This window comes from Acromyrmex echinatior, chromosome 1, assembly GCF_024713525.1.
Source record: "Acromyrmex echinatior isolate Ae372 chromosome 1, ASM2471352v2, whole genome shotgun sequence".
NCBI lineage: Eukaryota > Metazoa > Arthropoda > Insecta > Hymenoptera > Formicidae > Acromyrmex > Acromyrmex echinatior.
The window spans coordinates 26,853,116-26,881,068 of record NC_141852.1 but is presented as its reverse complement, the minus strand read 5'-3'; the positions used below and the strand labels follow the sequence as shown (position 1 = coordinate 26,881,068).

Below are 27,953 nucleotides of genomic sequence, written 5' to 3'. Positions count from 1 at the left end.
TCCTACCTTGTGGGAGCCTGTGAACAAAAATATTCAAACCGTAGGATGCGTCGAAGAATATAGATTATAATCGTACGTGTGACCCGCGTTAGCCAGAGCAGATTTAGAAAATAGCATCTAAGTAAAAAATAAGACTGAAAAAAACTAAAACTAAAAAACCGGCGTACTTTGGTGACGTCACACGTAGGAAAAATCTGCGTCATATCTGGTGGATATCCGTGACGCACGTGCAAGAAACAGGGGTGCTTCGAGCAAAAGTTGATAAGGGCGAAAGTGCGTGTGTGTGTGCGCTCGGGGGTGATGCAGCTTGACGCGGCTCGGTGCGGCGCGCAAGCGCGACGGTTGCAGAGCTTTCGAGCCACGCGATGGTAGCAGTTGGCCTTCTAAAACCGCGAAACACGTCCCGCGTTCTCTCGAAGGAAGAGGAGTATCCGCGAGGATAAGCCCACGTTTTTTTCTTCCCCCGTTTAAAGTGTACGTTCGTGCGCGTTATTAGAGAAAGAATCGGAAGACGTCCCCGATCGTCGTCTATCGTGATCGTCCTTTCTCGCTTCTTTCTCGCGTTCGATTTCATTTGACACTGACACCCAACACACGTACCAAATCACGGTAAATACCAACAACACCCTCGTCGTCTGTGTCTCGAACGTCATGACATCGTGCATCATTTTATCGCGATCGAACGCTGGCGATCAGGAAAGACCCTGACCTTGAAAGTCCACGTGCAAACGTCAGATTAGAGGATAATTAACACGCGTTAACCAACGACAATGCGTTAATGGAGAACAACCGCGGTACCCGCGTATTTTCTTCATCGGAAAAATATATAACGATTAGTTCGTAATAATATACAAATGATAACGGTACGTACCGTCTCACGATATGATTTTTATTTAATATATACAGTTTCATTGTTACCGCTACTTTCACTGGTTTTTTCCTCGTTTTCAAAATGCTTTTCTTCCGTTCAAAAAACACATTGAACAAGATACTCTTGTTCCGTTACAAACATTAGAAGCATTTATATCTACATAATATTATGTATCGCTTGCTTAACTGAAAAAGCTCCCCATCCATTATATTAACATATAGATATCGCTGCAGGATTCTATATTAAATGAAAAAGTAGTTAGAAATTTTGAAAGTTTAAATTTCTTTTATTAATATTTAAGAAGAAACAGGCCTGTTACGTGCGCATAATTATTATTCATCATCATTATATTTTGCTCTAATTTTTTTAATTTACCCTCAAAAATCAAGCATTGTTTCAGATAAAATTCGACCAAATATGGAAATATTCGTTAAGTTGCCACAAAATCTTATCAATATTAATTTGAAAGTTCTATCACTTTTGTTGTTCTTTTAATACATTGTTTAAACTTTTTGTATAGAAAAATATTTTACATGTAAGATAATGCATTGTGTGGAAAAAATTATTCATTCGAGATGATACATGGTAGTACGCTTTGAAATACATGGCATGTAGATACACAGCGGATGAAGTTGATCGCACCAATGTATATACATAACAGACACTTTAAGCATTAATACTAGCGACTATACCTTGTTTATCATTTTATTTTTAAAGGTTATTTTTAAAGGTTATTTAACTTTTTCTTATTTCTTTACTCAAATACTGTTTTAATTTTTAATGTCCAACACGCATCAGTTGCTGCAGAAAATATCCTGTAACGTTTTAATTGTTTAAGAAGAGACATTTGTGTGTACATCGATACAATGGCAATAGCGAAAAATGATGGCAAATGAAATGTCGATTGATGAGACAGAATTATTGAAGATTGAAAATTTATTGAAAGAATATTCGCTATTTATGTCAGTCAAAAACTATCGCATCAATTGTCATTTCTCATCAAATAGACTAATGGAAATAAATTGCAATGTAAAATTCTGTACAAACGAAATATAATTATGTTTTCATTTTCGTGGAAAAAAATATATTTGCCAAAATTAGATTTATATTCTAATTAAAAAATTTTTAAATCAATATCAATGCGACATCAAATCGTACATAATTACTGCACATATTCGCGTTCTAATAAATCGCACTGTAGAATTCTCAAGTTAAATCGTATATCTCTAATCACGTGAAGATATGTAAAAAAACGAGAATTATTTATACATTTATGATGAAAGGAATAGAAATATATAGGTAAATTTTTTAGAATGTTTCTCTTATTTATCGCATTATTAATTCTTAAATTCGTAAATAAATGCAAACACAAAATTAAGAATATTCCGATCAAGTATTTGAAGGTATTAATCTTGTAATATCTGTAAAATTTAGAAAAAAAATACGCGATACTGATCATCCCGGGATGCAATTATCTTTGCTTCAGCGTTATTAAAATAAATTGGTTTAAACATAATTACCGATCTTTTTAAACAAGCAAACATTTTTACTAAAAGACATAGATACTGAATCTTACAAATGCAAAATGAATGAATGTCTAGAGAGTTACAAATGACAATGATAATAGACCATTCACACTCACGGATTTCCGGCTTACATGATTATCGTTTGACCAATCTTAGGCAATTTTGCAATTGGCTGCGACGGGAATCACAAACGCGAATGTGATATCAAGCCTTGTAATACAAATTTCTCCTTCCTCCTATTCTACGAAGTTAATTTATATTATAATGTATGTTATTAATCGCGAATAAAAGAGGCAGAGGAAAAGAGAGAAATTGAAAATTAATATAGACACATCAAATAAATTATAACAGAATATTCATTACCCAACATTGTATATGTATACTTGTTTTTATTTTTTTATATTCTTTGTAAATTATTATGTGTGATAGATTATGTTATTTTTTGTTTTTACTATATATAATTATATAGTTTCATTAATTTTTCGATAACGAAATTATGTGACAATAAACATTACGTTTTATTATTTAAGTGTATTTGAGACCACAAATTGATTGGAAATTAATGTGAAAACAATTTAAAATAATATTATTTTTATTGTTTAGTATAGGAATTTTTGCAAAATATTTATATATTGTATTATTCTCTCCATTTTTCCGTTCAATTTTTCGCTCTCCTGCTCTTGATATTCTCTATTATTCTTTCGATCAGTTACGTAAGTTATCTCTACTCCTTCTTGATCCTTTTATCGCAATTCTGTAAGTTCCTAAGGAAACAAGGAAAGAGATCACATAGATCTAACTCAACTCTCGTCGAGAAACATGATATAAGAATTACTTTCTTAAGAAATACATTCTTCATTACAAATACGTGGTTATAGAGGTCATTTAACATTGTATTCAACAAATTCTTATTTTAAATTTGTGTTTCCATAGTATTTATTACATTTATACATAAATAAGAGAAACAGACTTTTTGAATGTAGAGGAAAGGCCCCTATTATGAGATAGTTCATTTTGGGTAAATGCTAAAAATCTATAGGCAGAATTTAAAAAAAAATAATAAGTCATTTTGAAGAGAATTTAATAAGCTTTAAGATAACGTTACATAAAATTTAATTCAAATTCCATTTTTTTTTTAATTAAAGAAATGTAAAAAGCAAGCAAATCGCAAAGTTAAAAAATTGTGCTCCTAATATGAGATGCCCCGATAGTAAAACGTAAAGTTATCAGTATTGCAATTAAAAAAGCTTTATTTAATGTTTCTAAAATACAAACAAACACAGCCAGCGTGCGCGAAAAATGAGCGATAGATTATACCCAGAACTCGTTTTCAAGTAGTTGGAATCAAACATCGCCGATATAAGCACTCGACATTCATTCCGGTTGTCTTTTTTATTATTGTACAATAACATTTATACTTTAGCTATGATTTTCACTATAATATAGGATAGATGGGTATTTCATATTAGGAATACCATAGGTATCTCATATTACGATTTCCATGCCTTATGGTTTTACGATCAAATCTAACTTCTGTAATTAAACAATTCAACATATCCCGTATTTTTCTATTAGTACGACCTTACTCTATCGCTACATGAAGAATTTATTGGCAAATATTTATTTATTAAATAATAAACAAGGTTTAAATGCTCATCTCAATGAATCTTGAGGACATCCAAATTCTAAAATCTTGATGATCTAATAATAAATTTTACTAAATAGTTTCCAATCCAAGAGCAATAAATTCATAGTGGAACTATTAGATAGTGTTTATTAGTTTAGCAGAAACGCTATCTCTTAGGCGCCTATTCTATAATAAGGGACTTTCCTCTATAATACGTCTTCCATTTATTAATAAAATTTGAAATATTGTTAAAGTAGGAAAGATAAATCCTTAAATTTACGAGAACATTTTAAAATTATCTGCTTCTAATTTGTTATTCGTGCAAACACTTTTTAAAAAGTGTATAAATATTTAGTATTTTGAGACTTGAGGACACTTCAAAGGAGCAGATATTTTTGATTCGCCGTTCCAGAAAAATGTTTTCTTCATTAATGAATTGGCCGTTCTGGAAAACTAACTTTTTTTATAGTACTATGTACATATCGATCGCCATTGGTACTATTCATCCGTGACCAAGTTCAACGGCGGCCTTCTTCAACATAGAAGGGGGTTCTACATGTAAGATCGAGTATATGTACATTACACTGCTGAAACTAGGGAGGCCACGAGGAGGACGCGAGGGTGCGGGGTCAAAGATGATCGTGATAATCACTCAACGATGAACATCCATAAATAGCCATAGTCGGTGAGCAGTTTATAGACAGTTAACGCTGAAAGAGAATGTCGAAGCGCGCTCTTTGAAACTGATTGTTCACGTACGGCATGAGCGAGCCTAATACTAATAATTTTAGTTTATTATAATAATTTGATGTTAATAGTATGTCATATATTACTTTCATTTCCGACATAACAAAAGGCATGTTTTAATAAATTTAACAAACTTAACAGCATTTTTCGAAAATTGACTTAATATTGATTAAAAATAGATAATTTCTTTCTATAAGTTTTTATTTATCTCTATAAACTCGATATTCAAAAGATAGAAGCAATTTTAGAAAAAAATTTGAGACTCATATGCAAAATATGATGACACAGCGTGATGGCTTTAATATTACTCCAAAAAAAAAAGTAGTACGTCAAAGGAAAGTTCATCGTGTCTCTGGTACACAAAAGAGTCGCCAATGATGATCAATAAAATAACCGAAGAAATATCACATAAAAGATTGCTTTAAATTATATTAATGTATCTTTAATCTCTCTCATTAATCTGCATTAAACTGCGATTGCAGTCGCAACGCGGGAGAATAAGACTATCTCTAGTCACTGAATATAGCCACTATTAACCCGGATCCTGTATTAGGATATATACAGATAAAACAGAATCTAAGCGCAAACCTAGCTAAACTACACTATTATTGGTTTAACTTTACTGAAATGCTTTGATCAAACAGCGATAAATATTTGCGAATAGCTTAATTTAACCCCTGTTCTCTCTTATTTGGACGCAGAAATATGAATCTTTTTTATATTCTATCACATCCTATTCAGCACTTTACAACTTTATTTCAAGTTTAGACAGTATGATGAAAAAGTGTTCTTAAAATGAAATTTACTATATTTAGACATTCAGAAAATATTAAGTTACTACTGCTTGGATCACAATATTGATTTTATTACTTTTGCATGTATTTTATTACTTAATTTTCACAACACATTATACATGAATTTTATGTCTAGAAAATATTTTGTTGGTATCGTACAATCTATAATTATATATCATTTATGCATAGGTAACAGTCTGTTTCTGTAAAATTATTGTCGTCATTTTTATACTTCCGATATCTTTCGAATAACCTAATCGAATTGTCAGAGTGCATACGTATGTGTATTACGTTCTATAAAAATGCCAACTGTAAAGCATTTGAAAAAAATTCAGATTGATTTTTACATTTATATTAAAAATTTCTAATATCAAAAATTTTTATTAAAGTGCACAAGTAATTAGAATTAGATTTGGATTATAAAAAAACTTATTTTGGAAGAAGGAAACAGGAAGATCTCTAATTGTAAGGAACTTTCTGTTAAAAGAAAAGCATTTGTTAAACAGACCGCGATCATTACAATATAACATAAGCGAAATTGCTTAATTTACCTTTTTTGTTTCTTCATCGGTAATCTATTTTAAAGGACGAACTTTTATGAGCTTATTTGCTTGTTTCAGATATTTGAAAGAATGATAATCCTAATCGAATGAAAATACTGAAGAAATAGGAGAAATCTAAACTTTTGACTCTTGATTATGCCTATGTGATGATTGTGTTCTATACTTTACTGTCGTACTTTAGTATCGCGGCTGAAAAGGACACGTTGTGCCAAATGTTCTTTCATCAGATAGATACATGATAAATATGTTGGCAAAGTTTAACCAAGCTTTATAAGATACAATCAAATCATACAATGACAACTTAGCAAATGTAAAATACAACAGCAACCTTATTAAGAATTGTAATGACTCGAAATATCTTAGCGAGACGAGATGAGAGGACAGACGAAAATGAGAGATCTCGCAAATGTATACGCAATGCTAATGCCCTGACGTTTAGTCGTCTAGGGAAAATTAAGAGGATCAAGATCCTTGGACAATCGCACGTCAGGGTGATTATGGTCGAAAAACCGTCGTAGTAGTACGGCTGCGCACGGTAAAACATGAATGACAGCGAGATCTATCTATTGAACTGGGAAGAAGAGGTACATGCATTAAACAACGATCTTGATAGAAGCTTTTATAACGCGAACTATCCGTCGTTTAATCATACCTATGAGGATCTCTGGGAACTCGCTACGGATCGAATCGGTCTCGCGATCGTTTTATTACTCTTCTCCGTAGCTACCGTTTTCGGCAACTCGTTAGTGATTCTCGCGGTATTCCGAGAGAGGCATCTGCACACAGCTACGAACTACTTTGTGACTTCACTGGCTTGCGCCGATTGCCTGGTAGGACTGGTAGTGATGCCAATTAGCGCGGTATACGAGGTATTGGAGAACCGTTGGCTGTTCACGACGGACTGGTGTGACGTTTGGCGCTCGCTCGATGTTCTTTTCTCCACCGCGTCCATTCTAAACCTGTGCGTTATTAGCCTAGATCGCTACTGGGCGATTACCGATCCCTTTACGTATCCGACTCGAATGAGTAGGAAACGCGCCGCGATCCTAATCGCCATCGTATGGATTTGTTCGAGTGCGATCTCCTTTCCTGCGATAGCGTGGTGGCGTGCCGTTCGTACTGAGCAAGTGCCCGCAGACAAGTGTCCCTTCACGGAGAATCTCGGTTACCTGATATTCTCGTCGACAATCAGTTTTTACCTACCGCTATTCGTGATGGTATTCACGTATTACAGAATCTATCGCGCCGCCGTGATACAGACGAGGAGTCTAAAACTCGGCACGAAGCAGGTGATGATGGCCTCGGGCGAGCTCGAACTCACGTTGAGGATACATCGGGGCGGTACAACCACCAACACCGACGCTAGACATCTTTTTCGCACCGCCTCGAGCACACCCGAAGATCTGCAAGATCTCGAGGAACCGTTAACAGCTCTTCACAACAATGGTCTCACTAGAGTACCCTCCGCGAGGATCAGCAATAAACAACACCTAGGAAAAAATTTCTCTCTCTCGCGTAAACTCGCCAAGTTCGCCAAAGAGAAAAAGGCGGCGAAGACCCTTGGTATCGTTATGGGGGTATTTATTATTTGCTGGCTACCGTTCTTCGTTGTGAATCTATGGTCGGGATTCTGCACGAGGTGCATATGGCAAGAAGAAATCGTATCTGCGGCCGTCACTTGGCTTGGCTGGATTAACAGCGGAATGAACCCCGTAATATACGCTTGCTGGAGCAGAGATTTTCGTAGGTGAGTGTTTTTGTGCATCGTTAATTATTTTTTTCAAAATCAGAATTAACATTTCCAAAGTCGAATCGAAATTATTCTTTTTGCATGCTCCGTTCCATTCTTATTTTTCACATTAACGCAATTATTAACGTACCATAATAATAATTCATTGTATCTTTTTAATTAATTATATCAAGTATGTTGTACATGACCGACGTCATTATATCAGAGTTCTGCGTATGTCGAAAATGTTCTGTTACAAATGAACAAATTCGTACCTACGATACCGAGCAAGTATATCCATCTCTTTAATAATAGATACTGCAGCTAATGTGATAGATCAGATAGACATACATACATCATCAGATTTACCATTATCTTCGTTTGTTCCGCGTCTACGTACATACTGTACACAACAAATATAATGCGCAATAGTACTAGAATATTAACGTGCTTACATGTCACTATCACGCACCGATTTATGAGCGCGGGATGTAGTTTACAATCAATCATCACGTTCTGACGTTACTCGACATCACCAAATTGTCACCGTCTATCCTAATACAGATATCTGTTCTATTCTCTACGAGTCGTCGTATCAACCAACCACATAGGATATGCTATCAAGCGGACCATCAACTATGTAGAGGGTAATTTTTTTCAAGGAGAGAAAGAAAACCCGTAAAAGAGGGTACTCGTGAGATTCTAGATCGATTTTAAGTCAACCCTGCGGAGCTATCTCCATTTAAAACATATATATATATAGCCAGGGTATATACAAGGTGTAGGACGTATATACGGTAGGGATTTTCCACGAAGACAGGAAAAGAGAATTTGGCTAGCGGGATTGTGGGTGGATTAGGCGGAGACCCTTTAGCAAATTACTTTTATTCGCCCGCGCGAAATGAACCTGAAGTTTCAGAAACGGTCCGGTATTTTCTTCTCTCTCCTTTACAACCGCTACCAAAAGGTACTCGTGAAAAGCATTTATCATCTTAAATATCTTCTCGACTTAATAGCAGCTACGGCAATTGAGAATTTTCTTTACAGTTTTCTTTCCACCAAGTCTTGTGATATATTATACATAAGCTTTTCCTGAAATAACTCGATATATACATATATTTATAAAACAAAAGGTAAGAAATAGCAAAACGATGAAACTTTCTATCAATCTTGTTTAACTTTTATTCTAGTTAGCAGCAATATTAACGTGTTTATAAAATATTAATACGTGATATGCAATAATAAATTAAAAGAAAAAAAAGTTCAAGTAGAAGAATTTGATAAGTTAATGACAAAGTAGAAAATACAAAAAGAGAAGCTGTCATTGCAGCACATATTATCGAAAGAAATAAATATGTACGTATAACATTTGACAACGTAAATACATTCTTTATATTTTTGGAATAAGAAATTTCGGGAATAAGAAACTATGCTTAGGAAAACAGGATTTCCGCAAGTAGCAAGCAATAGATTAACGCACTGATCTATCGGACCACGTGGACATGTTCGCACGTTAAATCGTGAATCGCGTGCGAAGCAAATTACGCTACTCGATGGGGGCGATGTAACACTGACGTTGAATAGATTTGATACGGTTTGGCTGACGCCAAACGACGTTGTGTACAGCAATCCCACGTGTAACTATCACGCTTCACGGATATTTACTCCATGCATACAGGTAAATGTAAAATCAATAGACCGCGTGCTTTCTTTATGGTATAGAAGGCTGTGAGGACCTATCTTCTAGGTCGTAAAATGGATAGTTCGATCGTTCCAAACAAGCGGATATTAATAAAAGAAACAATTGCGACTTTGTACGTGAAAAGAAGGCGACAATTTTAAAGGACAATGAGCTCAACAATAACAACATCGCAAAACGAAGATGACTCACTGATTTATTTATTGCTTATAGAAAAGTAGCCGTTTTATCCAAACAAAAGAATCCAGAGCAACCTATTGCATTGATCCATATCCTACGTTTCCTGAAACACCTCCGCATTGAGTTAATTATAATCAAGTCGCGTTTAGACAAAGTCTAGATAATCCTTTCTCCAATATCTTTAATGTACAATATGTAAAATTCCAAGTATAGGCAACGCGCGATTACAGCGAATCTTCATTAAGGAATGAACTAGTTATGATAATTAACGATTAATTTTGCCAAAATAACCAATCAGATGCCTGTCAACCGATTATAATATCGCATCTAATAACGTGGAATTAGAGGAAAAATCTCTTTATGAAATAGGCGCCTAATATGAGATAACGGCGTTTCTGCTAATCTAATAAATGCTATCTATTGGTTCCACCATGAATTTATTGCTCTTGGATTGAAAACTATTTAGTAGAAAATTCATTATTAGATTATGCCTGTGGTCATTGTAAAACAAGATTTTAGAATTTGGATGTCTTCAAGTTTCATTGAGATGAGCATTTAAATCTTGTTTATTATTTAATAAATAAATATTTGCCAATAAATTCTTCATGTAGTGATAGAGTAAGGTCGTACTAATAGAAAAATACGGGATATGTTGAATTGTTTAATTACAGAAATTAGATTTGATCGTAAAACTATAAGGTGGAAATCGTAATATAAGATACCCGGGGTATTCCCGGGGAATATGAAATAATCCATGCTTCTATGTTATAGTGAAAATCGTTGCTAAAGAATTAATGTTACTGTACAATAATAAAAAAGACAATCGGAATGAACGTCGAGTGCCTATATCGGCTTGATTCCAACTACTTGAAAACGAGTTCTGGGTATAAATCTATCGCATGCTCATTTTTCGCGCACAACTGTGTTTGTTTGTATTTTAGAAACATTAAGTAAAGTTTTTTAATTGCAATACTGATATACTTTGCGTTTTACTATTCGATTTCTCGGAGCATCTCATATTAGGAGCACAATTTTTTGACTTTGCTATTTGCTCACTTTTTACATTTCTCTAATTTAAAAAAAAAGAATTTGAATTAAATTTTATGTAACATTATCTTAAAGCTTATTAAATTCTCTTCAAAATGATCTATTATTTTTTTTAATTCTTTCTATAGACTTCTAGCATTCACCCAAAATGAACTCAGTATCTCATAATAAGCCTTTCCTCTACATCTCGGTATTAGCTATAAACTCATAACTTTTTTACATTATTACACCAATTCTAATCCATTACTATTGCACACCCGATAGAATGATATAAAAGTTTGAATTGACTAAATTTTTAACTTGCTGCGTAATTTACTGCGACTTGTTCTCTATCTTGTAGAGGACAATACATTTGCGAGAGTTTCTCATTAAATTAACGAGAAGACCTTTCGAGTATGATGTAATTAAAAGTTTCTACAAGTATACAGAGAGAATGCGAATGTAGGTACACATTCCATTCCGCTTCAGCTAAAATAGATGTGGATTCTTTCGAGACTTTCCATGATGAAACAAAATATAAAAAATAAAAAAATAAAATAAAGAGATTTTGTTCACTGAGATTCAAAACACACACAAGGCACTGAAAAGTTAATTTAAAATATTTAAATTATTCAAGAATTTAAAAATCATAGTGTTATTTAAAAAGATTAAAAATGTACAAATTGGTCGCACTCAAACAAAAGCGACATTACTAGCGGAAAAGTAATCTGCCTCTCCGAATTCGTAAAATCTCAAATTTCACATTTTCAAACTTTTACTTTATATCATATATCGCATGGATTATTTTATCTCTCTGTCAACGCTACTTTGTCTACATTTCTATAAGCTAACATCAAAAAAAGTCTATTGCGTTCCAACAAATAATCTGTGATAAAACATGAAAACGATGCATAAAGACAAGGTTATTACTCTATCATTTTTGTCTATCACTGTATAAAGCTGTATTTATCTACAATATTACATTTTAAACTTATTTTTTCTTTTCACTTTGGCACGTCTGCTTTTTCTTACGCATAGGTAAGAAAACGCTCTTTTTTCTTATGATATGTTTTGTGTGTGTGTGTGTGTGTGTGTGTGTAAGAGATGAGAAATAGCCATTTAATAAATTTTAACAAAAAATATAATAATATATACATATATTACTATAATAAATTCACATTACTACGTTATACGTGATCAAGATCGATCGATTAAATCAAAATGAATTGCAATGTGCAATATCAAGGTTGAAGAAAAGTTTAATAAAACTGTCGACACATTAAAAAAACAATACATATTGAAAAAAGATACAAATCAGAGTTTATTTAGATTTAAAAGAAAGAAAAAAGGAAAAAGAAGAAGCAGATAATATTCTATTAACTAGTGGAAAACTGAGCAAAACCAGGTCACCAATCTCATAAAGACATTCCGAATTCAAGGATAATCTTTCGTTATTGTTTCGTAAATTAGCATCATCCATGTTTCGTTTTTCTAATTTTGAATAATATCTGTTTCATCTTTTCTATTAGATATAGCCAGCATAAATTTGTATACAATAGCGCATTACATCTTATATATGTATTGTATTACATCTTATTATAAGATATAATAGCTTGATTTTTAAATGACAATAAAATTGGGAATAATTTCATTTCGCTGCAATTTAATTACGTTGATATTATATTTTGCATTCTAACTAATCGAAAAGAAAGTATTGCGCGGTATGTGTTTCTTTTCAAGAACATGGAAGTTTAATGAGAAACATACTTATCTAATTGGCAAATAATTAATTCAGTAATTGCAATTTGTGATAAATATGATGCAATTTATTTATAATACATAAAAGAAAGGAAAAAAAGCACAATTCGATTTTCATTAAAAATGTCTGAAATACTGAAAATTGCGTTAGCAATTATTTTCTCTCGCAATTTTAAAAATAAAATTTATTATTTTTTAGATTCTTCGGATTGAAAAAATTTTTATTTGTATTTTATTTTATCAAATTTTATATTAAAAATATAATAATTATAGCCATAGCGCGATAAAAATCTATCTTTAATTATTTTTATTCAACATAATGCAACTGAGAGAATGCAGGCATTATATTATTTACAGTGTACACAATCCGTAAAAAGGATGCAAAAAATAAACATGTTTTGTAGTAAAGTTTTTTTGTACGATATAGTATAGAGAGGACAGTTCAGTTAGTCACTTTTTATAGTTGAATGCCACACCTCGTATTGTACGCTCATTCTACAATTCGCTCTTTATAAAATCAATAAATCAATAATATTTAGTTCATCGAATGGTACATATGTATATAACAACGGGGTTAAACTATGGAATTGATTTAATTTTCTAAATAAATTCACATGAGAATTTATATCGTTATATCTTGAATGGATTAAAATCGAAAGGATGCCAAGGTTTGTTAAGTAATTGACTTTTCCTTAACGAGTCCTTTTGCGATCGACGATGCGGAATATCCATGTCGCGAAAAAAAAGATAAAAATGAAAGCGAGATCCATATAAATGGCACAGTGCATGGTGGCCAAGATCTGGATTCAACATCGTCGAGACGTCGCGTCGCCTCGCTTCCGGCGCCAAAACGTCTGTATATATCTCGCCGTTACTTGTTACTAAAAATGAAGAGACTTGCCTGACTAAAAGCAATAAGTAAAAAAAGGGTAGGAACGAAAGCAGAGGGTGGAAGAAGGTAAGATCGCACCAGATCAGGTTTAGTAAGTCGTAGCTATAAATTGTAGTTGCGGAGCCCATCCCTATAGCCACCCTTCTTGGACTTCCTGCTTCTCTCTCTTTCTTAACTCCGTTATCTTACAATTAGTTTGATTCTCTATAAACTTTGATTCAGCTTGAATTACATGTTTTCGTAACGCGCAAAATTCGAAAAGAACAGCATAGATTTGGCTCCGTCGGATACCAAATTGCATATATTTCTACGTATTTTATGAAGTCTTTTTCATTCTTTTCGGTTATTCGTTATCGACATTCTCTCGAATTATGCGCGAATAAATTTTATCAGTTCGATTAATCTTTAAATTTTCACAAATCGCGTGTTCACTCTCAATTCTTACAACTTTTTTTAGCAATTCTTCAAAAAATTGTTCACTAGTACTATCTATGAATTAAATATCCAAAGTATTGTATTTGAATGTGTTATTTTTTACTTAAATAGTTTTTACTTAAATATTGCTTATAAAACAATGTGCATTAAATTATAGATCATTATACATATTAGCATCTAAGTAATTAATGCCATTTCATTATAGAATAAAATCGCTGAAAAATACAGCGAAATAATCGAAGGTTTGTTAGGAAGTTACGCTGATATTCATTATGATATCGTGACCTCTATTTCCGGTATGGTATGTCGCTCCAGATTGCATTTCGACAGAACGCTTCACTGTCATTAGAACGTAAACTCAACGCCAATAGCTGATTACACGAATATTCGCGCCAATCGAGTATACGATAGTATACCCTACTTTCGTCTGCAGTTTGGTTCGTTTTGTCGCTGATATATTGACCCGGTGACCGGAAATCACGCTTGGATTCTCTCTGATTAACGATGCCATCTTGCTCTTTGACTTTTTCGCTCGCACAAAAGTCCATAGAATAACGTCGTATCGTAATCCGATCGTATGATTGATCGTGTAATACGATAGATATAAAAAGGATAGAATTAACTTGTCTTCTTTCCTTCCTGTTGCTGTTCCGTATTAATCAAAAGAGTGACTTTGAACACTAATATATGAAGAAAAATAAAAATTGACGTTACACATATACTTTTGTATTATTTCTATTTTATTGATTGAAAATTACAGAAATTATATAGTTTATTGTACTTATGCTAGAAATTTTATACAATATCTTATTGCTAAAACTATAAAATTCAGAAAAATGCGCAGTAATATATTTAAATATTAATTTCCTAAGTTAAGAACAATATATTAACTCGCGTGCTTGTATCGAATACTAAATTGACTAGTAATAGAAAATTGCGATCGAAATTGAAATTTTATATATAAGCAACACACAATTTATTGTTAAATAATTTTATTTTAACGTATAATTAATTTTTAATTAGACTAATATGAAAGCATTAACATTTCTATAACATTACCACTGTAAAAATACGTAATACTAAAAAATTTTAGAATGCAATAATGTCAATATTGCATCTATAATATTTTCATTTAAAAAATGTATTCTTTAAAAGTAAATTCTGTTGAAATATCCAATAACGATCAATCGCAGGATTGGATAAGCGATATCACATTTAATCAAATACGAAATTCGACACGGAATAGTAAAGTAAAAAACAATATTTTCAAATTTTTCAAGTTTTTCAACATAAATGCTTATAAAAAGGCGTATTTAAATATTGTACCTCATATGTACATATGATAAGCCATTAATTAACTGTTTAATACATAACGTTTATAAACAATAAGAGAAGCTTAAAATAATAAAAATAATATTTTCTTTACCAAAACTATCATTGCTACATATGAAGTCATTGGTAATAATTTCATTTCGACTTCATTGTAACTATTACGAACTTTATTCAATAGACATGAAAATTGTTTACACCAATTTAATAAATCACAGCTAATAATGTCATTACGTAAATTTTAAAATCGATATTTTGCTTTTTAAGTTTTACTTCTTGAACAAAATAAACAGAGAGAGGTTTAATGAAATTAGCCGGGAACTTTTCTAATTAACTCGCCGCAGGGCTATTTTATTTAGGAGACGTAGTTAAATATTCCACGGAATCTCGATAGACTTATTATGAAGAGTTAATGAGCCAGGATAGTTATCGTATAACCGAAAAGAAATTTCAGCGAATACGTGATAAAAATATTATCCTTAAAACTATCGAACATTCATAGCAATATCGTCTCTAATGTGCAATTAAAATAAAATATTTATTACGAAATCATGGATAAATGAAATTATACATTACTTTTTTCATATTTCATTCAACCGAGAAAGTCTTATTATAAAACGTATGGTATGTTTCAAAACTACTTAATGTCGGACTCTGAAGTTTTGATAAGACAAGACATAGATATATGAACCTCTTATAAAAACGTCTGGTTTAAAAAAATAGATAAATAAAAAAAGAAATATAACGGACTTGAGATATTCTACAGATATACTGAATGTCATAACATGATCTAAAATGTAGTAAACACGAAAGAGTAAATATAAAAAATGCAAGATTAAACTTTTTTACTGGAAGTTTTATTTTTTAATAAGATGAAAAGTGTATTTCGAGCATATATGTTCTCGAATTGCATTTTCCAGGCTCGCTACACATCATATAATGAGCAATAAATTATGATGTTTCGGTATTCCATCAAAATTGAAAGAATGGCATCGCATTCGTACGAATGTACTGAACAGAAATGCTGGATAAAGAAGAGACTCATATGCAACAATTAATAAGATATATTCATGTGTTTAAAATTAAAAGTGTACAATAATCGCAAGCTATAATTCAAACAAGTTATCTATTTATATAAAAGCGTTAGAAAATAAATTTATGACAACAATTTGGATGGATAAAAAATAACTTCTATAATTAGCATGCAGAATCCACCAAGATATCCCATGATCAAAAGGAAGAAGGCCGGTGCGATATCTTCGATATCAAGTTTGGAATTGTTTTCCTTTTCCTTGTTGGAAAAACTTCGTTTCAATATTGCCATGTTTGACCAATGTTCCACAAGACCAACTTGAACGAGTATTTGGATCCTTAAATTAAATTCTTTCAAGTATGGAAAACCTTGCCGAGTGACGAAGGCCAATGGATAACTGCCCATAGTTTCTCTTGTAATATGACCGTATCCTATATTAGAACCGCGGTGATGATTTGTCAAGTTCAACATTACGAGAAGAGCGACACTATCATTTCTTCCCTCCACAATCTCCTCGAAGTGATCAATATATTCGTGATGGTTCAAAAGACAAAAATTCTTACGAATTATTTGTTCAACGTTATCTTGCATGTCATTAGGCGTTTGTAACAAATTCGCGAATTGCTGAGTCCCACCTATCGTTAATCCTGACTTAGCTAACTCCTCCATAGTCTCTATCTGCATATCCGTTGTACTAATTAGATAGTCAGCTAACGATCCTAGATATAGTTGAGTGAGAAAAAAACCGAACAAAGCCCAAGATATAAATTGAATTCTGCTGGAAATTCTTTTCGGCTGAGACACTGGTATACCGAAAATCAATGCTGTGATATCCAAAAATGTAATTTCACGAATAAAAAATAGTTTTACGAGTCCACCAATAATTAGAACGCAAAATACAGCATACCAAATATTCATATTGAATGGAGCTATCAAACCACGTAGAGAAACATTTGTTTCTATCGGTATCATCCACGAAATTTGCACCATACCATAACAAGTGGTATATGTCATTTTTCGGCTAGAATTCCACAAGATACCACCAAACACTAAATCGTTAGTCGCGTTATGAAGTCTCAGATATATCTCTGCATTCATCGGAATCTCACGTGCCGATTCAATCGACTCTCTCCTCAGCTTGATGTTCAAGTTACTTGCAATTTCTTCCACCATTGAGCCTTCCACTCCACCGAATCTCAAATGGTTAGTATCGTTCTCGAGATACGTGAATGGAAAATTATCGAACATTGCCGCATTCACGGTATTAGCACCGAATAATGGTTCTGTTTTATTTGTGAAATTCCGCCATCGAATTGCAATATAAGCTTCCTGTTCACATCTGCCTGAAAGTGCTGGTTCGGCAAGTGCGTACGAATCGTTGGTCCGAATCGAAAGGCTACTGGCGCGCAGAACCGAATCTCCGACTGACGCCAATATCTGGAGCTTAAAAATCGATCGCAGTGACATTTGTTGTACTAGCGTACCAGCTTCTGTCAGAAAGCTTTCTTCATCGGCGAACAGATTCGTTAGCACTACTATAAAATCGCAATTGTACTCACAATCATTGACAAAGGAGGAATCGTTCGTTTCGAAAGCGATTCCATTCTCTAACAGAATAACAACATTTGTCAAAGCATCGTATGTTTCCATTTCATTCAGACTGACGTTTAATGCGTAAGTAACGCTTGTCACATGTAATTCATTCATCAACAGTTCTATGGCATCGGAACCGTCTTGTAGCGCGTCAGGTAGTAAAAATGAGACTTGTTCAGGATGTTCGAAATATTCTTCGATAAATGTCACCGTACAAGGTATTAAATAATTTAATGCTTTGTCACATTGATTTTGGCGTTTCGTAAAATTCGAAATAATAGATCGATCGGTTGTACGTTGTGACGATACCGTCGTAACGAAAGTAATAAACATTAGCGTAATAAAAAATACGCAACGTGAATAATCTTGCAGTAGATGAAAGTCAAATTTAATATTATCCATGTTGTCTGGACTATTGCACTTACAATTAGTCGTTACGCGTATTATTGCATCAACAACTACTTCGAAATACAGCGATGCACCGACGCCGAGTAATGTACTACTCGGATACTCAATTCGCAAAAACGTAATACCATAGATGGAGCAAAGAATGCAAATATCACGTAATACCACGTTCGTGCAATCATTAGAAAGATAATCTGTTTATCCATTTAGCGCGACGTGGACTACTTATCCATTATACCATCGATACATTATACATATGCGCGTGCATTATATACAAAAATGATATGTATTTGTGTATTTGGTTTTTTAAAATAATTAAAAATTGAATTATTACCAACGAGACTCTCTAAAATCAGATATTAGAAAATTCTTTAATAGGTTAAAAAAGGTTTTGAATTCTTTTTTCACTACCATATCGAAATGAGGCAATGCACGTACAAGCATTGATCACATATGTTGCATTTTCATCGATAGTCTTTATGCAAATATTCGTATACACGATACTTGAAAAAAATGTAGCAGTCATGCAATCCTGATGTTAAAAGCCACATTTGGCGTCACGACATTGCGTCGTGACATTGCATAACGTAGTACTTGTCTACGTCGCCGCGGCGTATAGCGCAAATTTGATTAAGATATTAATTTGCAGGATGCAAGATGATTCATGGTTATTACAAAGAAAATATAAAAATCATACAAATAAATATTTTCTATCGTAATATCACACCGTTTGTAATTTAATTGACGTTGTCAAGACATATTAAATTTTTTTTGTTTCAGAGCTTTCGTAAGAATTCTGTGCTATTGTTGTCCCAGAAAAATGAAACGACGATATCAGCCAGCATTTAGATGTAAACCGAGTCAGGTAAGTTTAAATTATGTTTTATATATATATATATATATATATACATTTATTACTTTTTGAATGAATATTAATTTAAAGCAACATTAGAATGTTGAATAGCATAGCCCCAAAGTAATTGTTAATTTGGGTCCATTTCTATTTACTGTTAGAACAATCTTGCCTAAATTCATACACATCTAGTGTTAATGCCCCTCATTAATTACCCTTGCATAAACAATTTAAATTATAAAGGCATTTTATTTACAAATAAAAACAATACTAAAAATGTGTGCTGAAAAAATTGGAATAGGCATTTTAATTCAAACGAAAAGTATAATGTAATTGAATTATCTTACAGCATCAAGAAATATTGAGAAAATTCTACATTTTTAGTAGATATGCAACTAATTATACGCATGAACCCTTACTGTGATTTAATTAAGTATTAAACCAATTAAAGGAATGTGCACATTAAATATTAAAAATTTTGTTAGTGCACTGTTCAAATTAGTTTACTAAGGAAAGATAAAAATTTGGAAAAGAGAAATAAACAATTTCCAAGTTAATAGTAATAGATATTACAACATAGCTGTTAAACAGCACGTACTTGCAATTTCACAGTAAAAAGTGCGGTGAATTATATTGTTAACAAATCATTCCCTCCATATAGTTTTGTATAATATAACTACCGCATGATATTTATTAGCAATTTCTTATTAAAATGTTTAGGATACGTCATCTATATTCCGTTTATATATGTGCTGACGTAATATAATAGAAATGTATATTTTACACTTTCGATAAATAATATCGTCAATAGGAATGCTGAAAGGAGCGAGGCGTCACAATCTTATTAACAATTCCGACAACAGGGTACTATCAATGATAACTACTAGGGAAACGTATCCAGTATATTGCTTTTTTCAGAAATTCGCATCCGGACGATACTACTCCGCGTATTCCCTTCATCACGTACGGGGAAGTCGAGAAAATTCCGGCGAGCAAACCTACATTTAACAACGGAATATCATCGCGAGCTGGTCATCGATCGCTGGTCGTGGAATCCCTCGAGACCTTTTCTTTATTTCTGTTTATCGCTTATCCTTCGTCCTTAATGCAATATAGATAAAGCAGTATATAGTTTAACTATTGGTAATTCCAAGCAATCACGATCCTCTGTCCGTTTTCCAAAACCCTTATATATCAAAGATCAACGAGCATCAACGAACATCAACGTATTCTTATAGAATATAAATTCTCGGTATGTTTTTACTAGTAAATGTGACATTTGAAATACTTTTAAATACTTGCACCTGCACATGGCACTATTCATTATCTAAGGATGCACTTTCTTGATCTATAAATACTTTCCTCGTCCTCGGGTATTCACTTCTGGTAGTTTTTTTAAAAGGTGATGTCTTGTATTTTTAATTTCGGTTTACAGACTAGCTATTTCTTCCAAATAATATGATAACAAAACATGTATTAATACCCATATCAAATTAGAGATTGAGATTGAGATTAAGATTGAATTTGATCAATCAAAACTCTAGTCTGATACGAGCATTAACAGTTATAATAATAGAACTATGTCAATACGTTGGGCATCTTGTAATTTTATTTAATATTGCTGTCGCGAATATGAAAGATTTTTCGAACTTTTGCAAACATAAAAATAACTGCAAACGCGTAAACAGTCGCAAATTTCATAACCGTAACTTTCAACTAGCAGCAAAATATAGTTTGAATAACAAATCGGAATTTTAATGGAAAACAAAATATACGCGCATATTTATTTTCCTTTCGATTTTGTAAGGTTTTTTCTCTGTGATACGAAAGCCGACGAACCCAAAAATTATTTTATCTATTTCGTTACACAAAATCTCGTGGATATTTCGTGCAAGATTTCATATATTTATATTTCGAACAAATTACTTCACTGAAAATTCGCTTGTGATCAAGGACCATGAAGCGTGCTGTTTGAAATATGTAAAAGTTTGATGACATAAAGAATTCAAGTGCAGATATTAGAAACACTCGTAATTCTATAAAACGTTCAGCTTTTCATTCGAACTACTTACTTGAGTACCTAATTTTCATATTTCTACATACAATAAAAAAAAGGAGCAACTGGAATGCAAACACATAATTAAAAATTTTAAATATCTTTATAGAATATTTTGATTTTGTCAGAAGTTACATTTATGCAACGTATACGAGAGTATAAGGAATTGATGATGGTGATAAACGTGTGACGATCATAAATCATCCAGTACTCGCGTAATTACACATACCAAAAGACAAGATATTATATCATGGATATAAAGTAAAATTGATATATGTCCGCGTTTGAAAAATCTAAAATAAACGTGCGACCTCGTGCTATCTTCAATAACCTACATAGATACTTTTAGTTTCGCGGTCGCGTTACCAGAAGAAGAGTCGCGGACACACGGGATATATATCGGATAAAAGTGGGAGAAGACAAAAATAAGGAGCATCATCTGACCTTGGGGAATTCAACACCCGATAGAACAAACGAGAAAACTCTGATACGGTCACTATCCCATGTGGCAGGATGAGACAGGACGAAAGTGTTAAAGCAAGCACATGAAGCTGTACTTTCTTTGTGAATTATTCTTTATTATAGATATACGTAACATCTAAATCTGTAAATTTTTTTCTCAAATTAGCACGAAATATATTATACAATAAATTCTTTTTAACAAATTATTTTTAGCAATAAATCAATTATATTCGCGAAAATATCGATTACCGAGTAATTACGTTTACTTATCTTATTATTTAAAGGCGAGAGCAGTCCTGGAAAATATATAAACACGAATGTTGTCCATCCATTTTGACCATTTTATTCACTTTGTCGGTAAACTATAAATTTGAAACTCGACTCGTCCGCATTTGCGGTGGCATTTTTTTCACGGCTGACCGAATATTGAATGATTTGCTTTACGGCCAAGAGCTATCGAAAAACCGTTTAACCACTTAGACCCTCTCCCTATTCAGCTGGGGTTGTCTCTTCGACCGCACTATTCGCACGATTCGGCGCAAAGCCATGTGTACACGGGGTATAAGCGTGAAGTGTAAAGCTTGTCGCTGATCCGTGGCGACCTTTAAAGGGAAGCAACGAGCGCGGAGAGATTGGTTGCGTTTGAGGCGAAGCCGATGGATCGATTATCCCTAGGACGACGACAGGAGAGCTGGTCGTCCCGTCGAATAAATTAAAGTGTTCGGTTTCGAAGAAAGATAGAAAACGAAGAGATTATAACGCAGAATTTATAAGAAAATATAATACAGACTTAACGAATTGAAAATTTGTGTAAAATAAAAGTCGGTAGAATGGAACGGTGAGATTTATTGTGAGGCATATCTGGATTTGTGTGTCGAGTCGTCTCACAAATTAAATTATGGTAGTACAAATTAAATTTGTCTATGATAATCCATAGCTTTTTATTTCTCACGCACTAAGCACTCGCGAATGGCGGACACATTAATTTTTAAGAGTAAGCAGACAAAAAATGTTGGAATATAGAGTACATTGTAATGATAAAGCACGAACAGTCGAAACAGCCGAAAAGATTCTATCTGTGTAAATTCACTGCTTTGTTAGTTATCGAAAATCTATTTTTGTCCCAATCGAAAGATACATGTATGTATGTATGTATGTATGTATGTATGTATGTATGTATGTATGTATGTATGTATGTATGTATGTATGTATGTATGTATGTATGTATGTGTGTGTTCTAGAGAAGTGAAGGAGAATATAACAAGTTTATATATTACAAAATGTGTAAAACTTAACTATTAATTGATAATACTTCGGTTCTTGTCGCAATGAATCATTCTTAAAATGGCGAACAATTAACGTGATAAAAAGCATTAATTGTAATTCTTTTGTTTCAGTACATCTCCGGAATGGCAACGGGAGGACAGGCGAGTAATGTGAGCTATAGTAGCGTCAGTCAGAGCAGCGATGGTGGCATATGCGTGCCCGGAAGTGGTCAACCTAGCAGCGGTATGTGACGACACACAACGGCCCGAACGGGGCCACGTCGAGAACGAGCGATTCGATTCCGTGATGCGTGAGTAAATCAAACGTGATCCGAAAAATTAACTTTCAAAAAAAACTGAAAGACATCGTTCCGTGCGACTTGAACTCATCGCGCCTGAAAAATATCAAGAGAAATCACATCTCGAATACACAGTGCTCCAATATACTCCAAGACTGCGATTTATCATCACCAAGACGCGGCAGAAAGGAGGAACATCGTTAGCGATGTAACAACACTCCACGAATGAATATAGATCGCGAAATATGTATAGGAAGCCTGTACTTAACATGGATTTTTCGTAACAGCTGCTTTCATATCATCACGATTAAAATAAATTTGTTGGACTTTCGCTCGCATAATCACACTAACGAGCAAATTAATATCTTGCGGATATATATATATATCCGCAAGATATTAATTTGGTATTATATATATATTCTATTCAGTCATCCCCCACGCGAGCTCTTGAAGAAAAGTTCATAAAAAGCAGCATGGGGTAAAATCCGGCTATGATTACGACTTGGTCAGCTCTGGGCACAATGCGCCGCAAGAGACCGAACTTATAAATCTTCTATTTGTGTTAGAAAGATCTTCCAGGAAAAATATCCTCTTACATGTGCAATTTTAAAACACACACAATCTCTTGTAATTTCTCATCTAAAGATTGGCTACATCGACATAGATTAATGCTATTACTGATTAACAATCTTTGTCAAATTATTATTATTAACGATATTAACGATAAAATTATAACGTAAAAACAATTGATATGAAATTATAAATAACAATCGTTAGTACAAGATTCTTTATCTAACTCTCTCTAATACCGTTGGTGCAATTAAAGCTAATCGTGTAAATTGGATATCCGTGACAAATTAGATATTACGAATATTTGATGGAACTGTTCGATAGAAAAGACAGCGCGCACACACGTACACAACTGAAAATAGTAGATACAAATATATAAAAAAGAAAATTCTGTTTAAAAAAAAGGATGGATGTATATTCCACAAGTAATGTGTGTGTAGAGGGGGGGGGGGGTGTCGTTTGTGAGTTACATGTTACATTCATCTTTCTTTCAAAAAAGAATTTTCTTTATAAAATGTATATACTGTAGACTTCATTGTGTCTTCTTCATAAATGTACATATACAAATAGTTTTGCAAAACAAATTAGTCGTGTATATTAAATAGCCTTAAAGATAGAAAAAGGGTTAGAGGAAAAAGTAATATTTTAATTCATTACGTTTTATTAAAAACTCTAGATGAAAGATCTGTCAATCCGATGTTTTTTAAAAAAACAACTTAACTATATTACATTTCCACAGTACATTCTTTTCGTGATAGTAATGCAATCCTCATTGTAATGTCTATTTCCTAGATTGCCCTGTTAATTAACGCATTCACACAATTCTGATAACCAATAAAAGTATTAAAAAAATTTCTATACAAAAAAGAACTACAACAATATTCCTGTTGCAATAAATAAAAAGAAATCATCCTTTAATTAATAATTTAAACATTTATAAATTCTACAAGATATTTCAGAAAGTCTCTCTAAAAATTAAACATGATTTTTTATTTTAAAGTATACAAAGCATGATTGTCCTTGTCTTTGCATAAAATAAGAAGTTGTTTTAAGAAATGCATCATAATATTTTTTGTAAAAAATTTCTTATATAAATTCAAAAACATACTCTTTAAATTTATACACGTTTCTTTGCCATTGAAGATAATTAAATTGGTTTTTGTCTATGTAATAGCGACTACGGGACCAAAAGATTTTAATCTCTAACTTTTTTTCTATTGATAATATTTTTCGAAATACATGACTTTTTTGCTTTCTCCGTAAAATGTCTTGCAGATATCAAATATCTGCGAAGACTATTCAAAGTATATTTATATAAATATTTCGTGATTATATTAACACGTTACAAGACTAATTAATGCTATTAAACGTTTTATCGAGAAACGTTATAATGTAGTAAATCATTTCTAACAATCAGAAAAAAGAATGAACATAACTGATAGATCTGGAACAAATATAAGTGATATAATATATTATTAACATAGTTTCATGTGAAATCAGTGAAATCCATTTTACTACTTTCATTCAAAAAAAAATTAAAACAAAAAACGAATCATTATTTTCATTACTAGCTTGTAATGTAAGCATTCCAATGACTGGCAATAGATAATATTATAGGTATATGTATTGTGCGTGGAGTTGACGATAATATTTTAGTCTTTAAATTATCATACCTAGTGTTTTATTTAATTTTGCTACGCACATAACTATTAATCGAAAATGCATACTATATTAAATTTAACAAAGTAGCGAATATCCTAATTCTCCTTCTCTGAGCTTCCGACATTTTTCTACTCAACATCATCTGCGCTGTAATCTAAAATCCTATATCCAAAAAATGTTTTTTTTTTTTACTTTATTTTAAATCTTTCAAATTAATAATTTTTAATGGACTAATACTTAAATTTTAGTGAAACAGTTTGTTTATATTAAAAGTCTGAAATGAAGTCAACATAAAAAAATATCTAAAACATGACAAAAAAATCATACAATCGTTCTTTCAGGGAATACACGCCTTTTTTCTTCGATTCCATAAATATCATCTAAATATCATAAACTCTGTTATGACAAATAAAAAAATCTTTACTTTTTGAATAAATATAGTCTTCTATGTACATCAGGGATACAGAATCTATTTAGAATCTTTCAAGACTGCACGTCAGTACCTTCAAAAAATGTGTCTGTGTAACGTACTGTCCTTTATAATAAAATAATAAAAGTATAATTCCTACTATTGCATTTTTTACTTACTTTCCCATATACACACTTCCTTCTGTCCTAATTAAGAGGAAAATAAATTATTAAAAACAATTAATTTAAGGCCTATAAAAAAAATACCCTGGAGTGGAGACCCAGCTATTCTATGTATTTTGAGTCGCTGAATGCGAATCTGACATTAAAATAGGACTATTTAGGGTAAATTTTCAATCTAGAGGTTTCCAATTTGGTTAAAAAAGATTTGTTATGAAGGATAATAATTTTAATAACATTTGATCCCTCCGTTTAAACGTTAATCGTTTATAAACATATTGGGTCATCTAAAAAGTATCCGCGGTACTTTGTCACTAGATATATGACCATCAACACATATCTAGTGACAAGAAACCGCGGATACCTTTTAGATGACCCAATATTAGTAATTTTGTTCAATTTCAAATATTGAGAGAAAAAAAAAAGTACAAACAACACAAACAGAATCACTTTAATATTCAATAAAGAAACACCCCTTCTAAGGATTTTAGTCAATAATATTTTCGTCCTTAAAAAACTTTTTACACTTAGCATCTTCTCTCTCTCTCTCCCCCCTCCCCCCTCAAATATATAAGATCTGTTTGCTTTAAAATCTCCAAAAATTTTTGTGCTTAAAATGAGATAAATATATGTATTGGGTCATCTAAAAAGTATCCGCGGTTTTTTATCATTAGATGTGTGTTGATGGTTATATCTAGTGACAAAGTACCGCGGATACTTTTTAGATGACCCAATATATTCGGATCAAAGAAAAAAACAGAGATGCTTAAAGCAAAAAGTGCAAGCAACGCGAACAGACCAATACTTATTTCATTTTAAGAGCGAACATTTTTGGGAATTCATAACGTGAATAGAACTATTATTGAATGGCGTTCGCTGTTCATGGAATCGATTGTGTATCTCGAAATAAGGTGAAAAGTACAAAAATTCTCTAGAATATTCATAACTTAATTGGTTAATAAATTTACTCACTTTTGTAATTTTCTCATTTTAAGATACACAATCGATTCTCTGCTCTCTGAGAAAATTAATCAGTTAAGGTGTCTTTTCATACTGATACTTAATATTCTTTTTTAGCGTCAAAACAGATCACATAAAAATTGACAAATATTAATAGTTAATTTCGATCACGTCATTTATTTTAACTCTAAAAATAAAAATAAGCGTCGAACGTCAACATGAAAAGGCATCTTTAGCTTAGTAATTTTTTAATATCATTGGTTTTTACCTTTAATTCTCGGTAAGAATTCCCATGTCGAATCAACGTTGTTCCATTGTCATTTTTATTGGGTTCTTTGCTGATTTTTTTACTGGGTTCTTCTAATGGCTCCGGCACACCAGCGCGATGTTAGTCACGCGCAACATCCAATGACAATATACCTTTAAAATGAGAATATCGGTAAAGCTGTACACTGGTGTGCCAGAGGCATAAATGTAAGAACCAATGGGCGAGTTCAAGACGACAAAGCGACTAGGCATGCTTATCGAGCGAATGAGCATGATTGGTTCTTACCTGTGGATCCAACCAATCATATTTAATTGCTTGGCGAACAGACCTAGCCGCTTTGTCGACTTAAACGCGCCCAATCATATTAAAAAATTACTAAGCGCTAACGGATTAATTTATAATTTTGTCTACTGAACGTAGCCAATGTTTATTATTGGACAAATGTGAGTTCTCCATTATGGCTCCTGCACACTGGACGCAAAATGCGACGCGGTAACCAATGAACATGTTAGGTTCTGTAAGCTTATTGGCTACCGCGTCGTGTTTTGCCGCTCGGCAAGCGTTTCCGCATTCAGTGTGCAAAAACTATGCCTTTTCATGTTGATGCTCGACACTCGACGCTTTTTGGAGTTAAAATAAGTCACGTGATAGAATTTGACGAATATCAAGCGTCAATTTTGATCACGTGATCTATTTTGATGCTGAAAATGAACGTTGAGAGTCAACATGAAAACGCACCTTTACTTTATTGTCCAATCTATAG

At 32.7% G+C, this 27,953-nt stretch overlaps 2 protein-coding genes and 1 long non-coding RNA gene across 5 annotated transcripts; 1 reads left to right on the top strand and 2 right to left on the bottom strand.

The window, feature by feature from the left end:
- Window positions 1–6: 6 nt before the first annotated feature.
- Window positions 7–25,942, top strand: Dop1R2 (dopamine receptor 2). Of its 3 annotated transcripts, XR_846412.2 has the most exons (5): window positions 7–863; window positions 6,186–7,875; window positions 18,988–19,072; window positions 19,979–20,312; window positions 22,976–25,942. XR_846412.2 is itself a non-coding variant. In XM_011059795.2 (4 exons), exons 2-4 carry the CDS (start codon window positions 6,671–6,673, stop codon window positions 23,093–23,095), a joined length of 1,410 nt encoding a protein of 469 aa, XP_011058097.1. In that variant the 5' UTR covers window positions 7–863; window positions 6,186–6,670; the 3' UTR covers window positions 23,096–25,942. The 3 variants fall into 3 exon arrangements, 2 of the variants coding, with proteins under 2 accessions (XP_011058097.1, XP_087267707.1); XM_011059795.2 differs by lacking the exon at window positions 19,979–20,312; XM_087411581.1 differs by having other exon boundaries at window positions 19,979–25,942.
- LOC147911111 (uncharacterized) lies at window positions 10,887–18,977 on the bottom strand. Its single transcript, XM_087411514.1, has one exon. It carries the CDS (start codon window positions 18,202–18,204, stop codon window positions 16,333–16,335), a length of 1,872 nt encoding a protein of 623 aa, XP_087267640.1. The 5' UTR covers window positions 18,205–18,977; the 3' UTR covers window positions 10,887–16,332.
- On the bottom strand, window positions 24,934–27,900 carry LOC147911110 (uncharacterized). The gene is made up of 2 exons (XR_015546910.1): window positions 27,191–27,900; window positions 24,934–25,989 (listed from the first exon to the last, which is right to left on the bottom strand). It is a non-coding gene; the product is annotated as an uncharacterized LOC147911110 (long non-coding RNA).
- Between the last annotated feature and the right edge of the window lie 53 nt (window positions 27,901–27,953).

Coding starts and splice junctions, on each gene's coding strand:
- Dop1R2 (XM_011059795.2), top strand. CDS start 6,671: ATGAATGACAGCGAGATCTATCTATTGAACTGGGAAGAAGAGGTACAT. Junction 7,876..18,987: donor TGGAGCAGAGATTTTCGTAG/GTGAGTGTTTTT, acceptor TTTTTGTTTCAG/AGCTTTCGTAAGAATTCTGT. Junction 19,073..22,975: donor TTAGATGTAAACCGAGTCAG/GTAAGTTTAAAT, acceptor CTTTTGTTTCAG/TACATCTCCGGAATGGCAAC.
- LOC147911111 (XM_087411514.1), bottom strand. CDS start 18,204: ATGGATAATATTAAATTTGACTTTCATCTACTGCAAGATTATTCACGT.